The sequence below is a fragment of the Chiroxiphia lanceolata genome, chromosome 8 (assembly GCF_009829145.1).
Source record: "Chiroxiphia lanceolata isolate bChiLan1 chromosome 8, bChiLan1.pri, whole genome shotgun sequence".
In the NCBI taxonomy this organism is placed as follows: domain Eukaryota; kingdom Metazoa; phylum Chordata; class Aves; order Passeriformes; family Pipridae; genus Chiroxiphia; species Chiroxiphia lanceolata.
Genome location: NC_045644.1, coordinates 2,983,395 through 2,990,000, shown reverse-complemented (window position 1 = coordinate 2,990,000; position 6,606 = coordinate 2,983,395). Strand labels below are relative to the sequence as shown.

The following is a 6,606-nucleotide window of genomic DNA, read 5'->3' as shown; positions in this document are numbered from 1 at the left end:
GAATCGCACCCACCTCCCCGCCAAACAATTTTTGTTTCTGTAGAGATGATTTCTTTTTCCACCACTCAAAGCGATTGCTTTCACTCCAGCCCAGAGCGATGTGGGATCTCCAGAAACTTCAGGCAGGGCCAAAGGTGCGGGAGGAGGGGGGGGTTCCCTTGTTAGCCTGTCCCGCTCCTGTCCGGCTCCAGGCCGGCACTCCCCTGCCGGGAGCGGCGCGGCGCAGCGGGAAGAGCCGGGGCTGGCGGAGCCCTCGCTCGGTGGGCATCTCCCTCGGAGAGAGACATTAAACAGCTCGCTTCCCGTTTAGCTGAAGTGTTCAGGGATAGGATGGAGTTTGGGGAGACTTTTTGAAGGCTTGAGAAAAGCCTGAGCGCCAGGCTCGGCTTGCTGCGGATGCGAACAGAAAGGAGCATCCTCCTCCGAGGGATCCCTCCCGGCCGGGTGCGGAGAAATCCCGGCTGCGGGAGAGGGGCGGCTCGGGGGGCAGAGAACCGGGCTCACAGGCCCTCGACCCCCTGCCCAACTTCACCGAGCAGTTTCACAGCTTCTATCAGCTATAGATGCTGAGGTGCGAGAGGGTAGTGGGAAGCAGGAAAGCAGAAATCTGGTTAGATTTTTTTTTCCTTCTTCCTTTTTTTTTTTTTCTTAATTAAAAAAAAAAAAATCTACCGAACTCCATCAACTCCACCAAGATCATCATTCCCATGGGAAGTGGCCCTGGCAGGCCCGGGACGGGCGGGATGGGCCGGTGCCCGCTGCTGCCCGCACCCGCTCAAAGGCCGCGCTGCGGGGCGGGGGCCGCACTGGTGTCCAGCGGCTCCTTCCTCGGCTGGGAAGGGCCGGGAGGGTCCGGAATCGTTTTCCGGGCACTGACCAGAAATAAATGAGCTTTTTTTTCCTTGCCGTTTGATAACATCGTGCTGCCGCGCTGTAAAATGGAAAGACCTATTTACTATGACAACAATATTTTTAATGGGCTGCAAGCGACTTGTCCCAAAGTTGGTACCGCAAACAGCAAAGGCATCGCTCTGTTTGTAGGCGACACAGCCAGCACCGTATTTTGACTCTGAAACTCTGTTTATTTTTCGTTTATGACCCATTGCCAGGGTTTTTATCCCAAACGAAAAGAAAACGCAGGATTATCTTTTCGCAACGCTGAGTTTTATTTTGATTTCTTTGGCCCGAAATCCTGCCCTCGGCGCTATCAACACGTCGATTCGGGCCGATCTGCGGGAAGCGGAGAGCGATCCTATCTCCAAATAACCCTGCCGGGAGTATTAACACGCGTGACGGCTCCGGCCGTGGGCAGAGGGCGCAGCCCAGGGGGGTTGGACACCCTGCGGCAGCCCCCGGAGGAGGGGGGAGAAGGGAAGGGCAGTACCGAGTTGGGGGGGGAGGGGGGCGCAGAGGAAGGGGCGGCCAGAAGTTCAGGGGAAGCCCCCGGGAAGGGGAGGAGGCCCTCCCGTGGGAAGGGACCCCCCTCGCCCGCCCCCGTCCCGAGGGGGGTTCCCTGGGAGTCTGCGACCCTTCGCTCGGGGTTACCGAGTCGCCGGAGGTGGGAAAGGTCCCCCCCCTCCCGTTCCCGATCCGCTTCCCATCGGAGAGGCCTCCGGACACCCGCTCGAAGGATTCCCGGCAGGGGCGGCTCCGCGCCCTGGCCCCCGCACCCCGAGCAGGGCCGCAGCGCTCCGAGAAAACCGTGGAGTTATTTTTTGTTTATTTCTTTTATTATTATTTGTTGTCGTTGCTTATATATTTTCTCTCTCTCTTTTTTTTTTCTCATCCAAAACCACACTTAAAAATGATAAGGAACGGGTTTTATTGATTTTTTTTTTTTCCACCACAACATTAAGTTTATAACAATATAGGCTGTTTTAAAAATAGGACCGATCCCTAACAGGAAAGCGAGAGGGCAGAGAGTACAACCGAAAGGGGGGAAAACAAAATTTAAAATAAAATAAAGAAAAGGAACCAACCAACCCAAACCCTTGGGAAGACAGCAAACAATTGTCAGACAACAGGTGAGTAGACACTAAGACAGAGAGAGACTAGAGGTGTCCACTCCTCACTTGATTTCTGCCTATTAAAATCCACATACTCAATGGACTTTAGAAGAAAACTGTACATCATACCAAATAAATTAAAATTACCCTAAAGTTGATTGTCCTTCACTTAAAGCGCCCAGCTCACCGAATCTCCCTTATTTATTCGCATGAAGCCGGGCTGATGTTAATTCCCATGCCTTGCTCCTCTCTTCTCACTTTCCTTCGCTTTTAATTCTTTTTTATTTTATTGTGTACAACATGAACGAATGCAGCTTTACAATGCTAAAAACCCTTTCCTCACCATTCAAATAAAAGCAGTGCTTTAAGAATCATCGTACAATATTGCACAGTTCAAAAGTACAATAATATTAATAATAATAATATTAATAATTAGTATTACAAAAGAAAGCAAAAGGGTACAGATTTTTTTCTCCCCAAAATACCGAAATAACTTTACAAGGAAGAAAAAACCCAAAACAACCCGACAACTAGGAAAACAAGAATTATAAACAAGAATTAAAAATGTCTAAATAAACGATAATAAATAGGGGTCACTCAAAGCGCGCGGGTGTATTTAACTGTTCACTTTGAGGCTGTATTTCTTGCTCGTAAAAGTCCCATGACAAAAAAAAGAAAGGTACAAAAGGTGGGCAAGCAAAGAGGCAAAGGTCTGCTAAATGAAAAGCGTGGTCGATGAAGTTTGAGTCACGACAGGATCAGGAGCCTGAACAACTATTTGGAGGCAGAAGGAGAGGTCCGAAAGGAACAGAAATTCAGCTTCCCGTTAGCGTTTGGCAAATCTGGAGGAGTGGCCTGGGATCATTCCTTTTTTTTTATTATTAATATCATCCTTTCTTTCCCCCCATTTTTTTCTTTTTTTTTTCTCCCACTTTTTTTTCTCTTTTTTTTTTCCTTTTTTTCTTTTTTTTTTTTTTTTTTTACAAAAATAAAACTAAAGCCACAGAGACCATCGCGGTTTTCATCCACGTTTACAAAAGGTGTGACAGCTCCAGGGTTCTCTACAAGTTCCCGCTTTCATTTTCCTCGTTTTCCTTTCCCTCCCCCCCCCACTTTTTCTTTTTTTTTTTTTTTTTTTCCCTAGATTTTTGCGACTTTCCTCCTAACGCCACACACCGAGGGGTACCCCCCACCCCCCGCACCTCTCTCCACCCAAAACCCGTGCTCCGCAGACGCCGCCCGGGTGGGTCGCACGAGGGGCTGGAGTACTTACAAGCGGCGGGTGCCTTGCGCGCCTCTCCGCGCCCCTCCGCGCAGCGGCGGGCGGGCTCAGGACGGGCCGCAGGAGCGGCACGGAGGTGACCACGGGGTGGGAATAGTAGACGGGGTGAGGGAAGGTGAGCAGGGGCTGGGTGCCGGGGGCTCCGCCCGCCCCCCGCGCCCCCTCCGCGCCCGAGTTCTCGTGGTACAGGATGGGGACGCGGACGATGCGCTGCGCGGCCGCGTGCTGAGGTTGGCCGCCTCCAGCTCGGCCGCCAGCTGCCGCTTCCACTTGTTGCGGCGGTTCTGGAACCAGATTCTTCACCTGGGTCTCTGTCAGGTGGAGGGAGGCGGCCAGGCCGGCCCGTTCCGAGCTGCTCAGGTAGCGCTTCATGTCGAAGGTGGACTCCAGCTGGAAGACCTGGCTGCGGCTGAACACCGTGCGCGTCTTCTTCTTGCGGCACGGCTTCTTCTCCGGGCTCTCCTCCCGCTTCTTCCAGTCCTCCGCGCCTCCCTCCTTTCTTCGCCTCCTCGGAGTCGCTCTCCTCCAGGACGATCTCGTCGGGGCTCTTGGAGTCCAGCTCCTTCTGCTCCCCCTCCGCCTTCAGCAGCGGCTCCGGGGAGTCCCGGTCGGTGCCCGAGGCGGGGGACGAGTCCCTCAGCAGGGATTTCTCTGCGGCTGGAGGGGAAGGACGAAGCGGGGGATGAAGAGGGAAGGATAAGGGACACAAAGAGACACCTTCGCCACCCGGCCCCCGCGTCCCGTCGGGGGGAAAAACGGGACGAGCCGGCCGGACCCCCGCGTCGCCCCGCCGACGGCTTCCCCCCCCCGGTGCCCACCGCAGCCGCCCCGCCGGGGAGGGAGGGAAGGGAGTTGCCGGGAGCGGTACCTTCGGTGCGGGGCAGGTGAGCTCCGGCCGGCGTCAGGGCGTACGGGTACCACCAGGTCTGGGCGCGCTCCAGGCAGTGCGCGCTCAGGGCGAAGCGCGGCGCCGGGATCTCGAAGCGGGGGAAGGCGAGGTCTCCCACCTGCGAGAGGGCGAAGCCGGCGCCGTCCACCGCCGCCTTGCCCGAAGGGGCGAACAGCGCCCGCGGCTGCTTGGGGGGCGCCTTGGGGGGGCCGCCGTTGAGCAGGTTCTTGATGTAGAAGGACTCCTTGGGGGGAGGCGGCGGGGAGCTGGGTGGCTCATGCCCGGTCTCCGGCATCCTCCGGTGCCCGCCCGGCTCCTGCCCGCCGCTGGCCCCGCAGCCGGCGCGCAGGTGGCGGCTCCCGGCGGCGCGGGGGACAGGAGCGGAGGGGCGGCGTGGGAGCGCGGCGGGGGGCCGGCCGGGGGCCCCTCGCATGGGGGGGCGGCAGGACGGGGGGCCGGGGGGACCCGCGCAGCCCGCGGCACCGGGGGGCTGCTGCGGGCAGGCGGAGAGCCGGGGTCGTCGCTGCCGCCCGCCGCCTCCCGCCGCCGCCGCCGCCGCTGCTGCGTCAACCTTGGCGCCGGATGCTAATGATGAAATCAAAATGTCATCCCCGCTCCGCGCGGGGAGCACGCGGCGATTGGGCGCGCACAAAGGCGAATGGGATCAGGCGGGATGGCGGCGGGAGGAGAGGGCTCCGCGCAGCCCCTGCCCCGCAGCCGCCGCGGCCCCCGGCCCCCCCCCCGCCCCGACGCGCCGCCGTGCCCGGAGGCGGCGACCGCCCGCCCGTCCCCGGCGATACAGAGTCCAATGAGGCGGCGAGCGGGGCCGGGCCGGCGGCACAAAGGGAACCGGCTCGGCGCAGGGAGCGCGGCGGGAGCGGCGGGAGGCGAATGACTCGGGACGAGCCGCTCCTGCCTCAAAACCGCGCCCCGCCCCGCCGCGCCGCCCCCGCGCCCCCGCCCCGCACCGACGGCAACAAAAGCCGCCCGCGCCGCAGGGGGGCGGCGGGACCGGCCGGGCCCCGCCGGGATGCCGGGCACCGGGATGCCGGGCACCGGGATATCGGGGCACCCCTGCGCTGGGCACGAACGACTTAAGGGACGGCTGCGGGGCGGTGGCTGCGGGGCGGCGGCAGGGCTCTCCCCCGACGGTGCCCTCCCCTCCGCGGGCATCCCCGCCGCGCCCCTCGGTCCCCGGCAGCGAGAGCGGACAGCGGGACACGTCGAGCCCGCGGCGGAGGGGCGGCGGCGGACACGGCCCAGGAGCGGCCGCGGTGCTCCGGGGCACGGCCCGGCCCCGCCGCTCCCGGGGGCCGTGTCCGACCCTCCCGGGGTCCATCCCCGCCGCTCCCGGGGTCTGAGCACCGGACACTCCCGGGGTCCTGTTATAGGGTGCCTCCGGGGGCCCATCCCCGCCGCTTCTGGGATCCATCCCCACTTCAGGGATCCATCCCGGCCATTCCAGAGAGCCACCCCGCCGTTTCCCGGGATCCATCCCGGCCATTCCCAGGATCCATCCCTTCCGTTCCCGGCATCCATCCCGGCCGTTCCGGGATTCATCCCGGCCGTTCCCGGGGTCCATTCCCGGGATCCATCCCGTTCCCGGGTCCGGGCACAGGGCGCCCCCTACCGGCCCCTGGGAGCGCACCGCGTCCCGGGACGGGCGGTCCCGGAAGCATTCCCCGCACCGCACGGCACATCCCGGACACCGGAAGCGGCGGCTCTGGGCCCCGGGAGCCGCGAAGGGGACCCCCGGTTTTACTGCGGTGTGATGCCGGGGACTTGCCCGCGGGTAACCGCTCCTGCCCCCGGGCCCTCCGGGAGCCAGGCGGGGCCCCCTGTTGGGAAGGGAAGGGAAGGGTAAAAGGTAAGGGAAAGGAAGGGAAAGGAAAGGAAAAAGGAACAGGAGGAAGGAAGCATGGGCATAGGAAGGAGGAAAGGAAAAAAAAAGGAGGAAAGGAAACGAGACGACCCGAAGGCAAAGGAATGGAAAAGGAGAAAGGGAAAGGATAAAGGGAAAGGAAAGGAAAGGAAAAGGAAAGGAAAGGTAACGGAAAGGAAAGGAAAGGAAAGGAAAGGAAAGGAAAGGAAAGGATAAGGAAAGGAAATGAAAGGAAAGGAACAGGAAATAAAGGAAAGGAAAGGAAAGGGAGAATGCGAGCTGTGGAGCTGAGTTATTTTTTCATGTACATACAGCAAAATCTTACATTTAAACATTTTAATACTCTAATCAAATGTGATTCTCTTGCCAATTCCTTTTATACACCCACTTGGCAATTTTGAAGCACGACATCTTTTATCTGAGTCAACTTCTCAGTATTAATGCTTGTAAGGTATCCCCAGGAGTAGTTCTTCCCCTGAACACTTGGGGTTGCAATAGAGGGGAAAATTTTACAGAGTAATGTAACATTTTTGGCTGCAATAGACCT

General features: G+C 59.3%; 1 protein-coding gene across 1 annotated transcript; it reads right to left on the bottom strand.

Annotated features, from left to right (window-relative positions):
• Positions 1-3,056: 3,056 nt before the first annotated feature.
• Positions 3,057-5,012, bottom strand: HMX3 (H6 family homeobox 3). The gene is given in 5 exon segments (XM_032694925.1): positions 3,057-3,515; positions 3,518-3,584; positions 3,586-3,786; positions 3,788-3,945; positions 4,157-5,012. Coding segments are annotated over 5 exon segments (1,227 nt in total). The 5' UTR covers positions 4,611-5,012; the 3' UTR covers positions 3,057-3,168.
• Between the last annotated feature and the right edge of the window lie 1,594 nt (positions 5,013-6,606).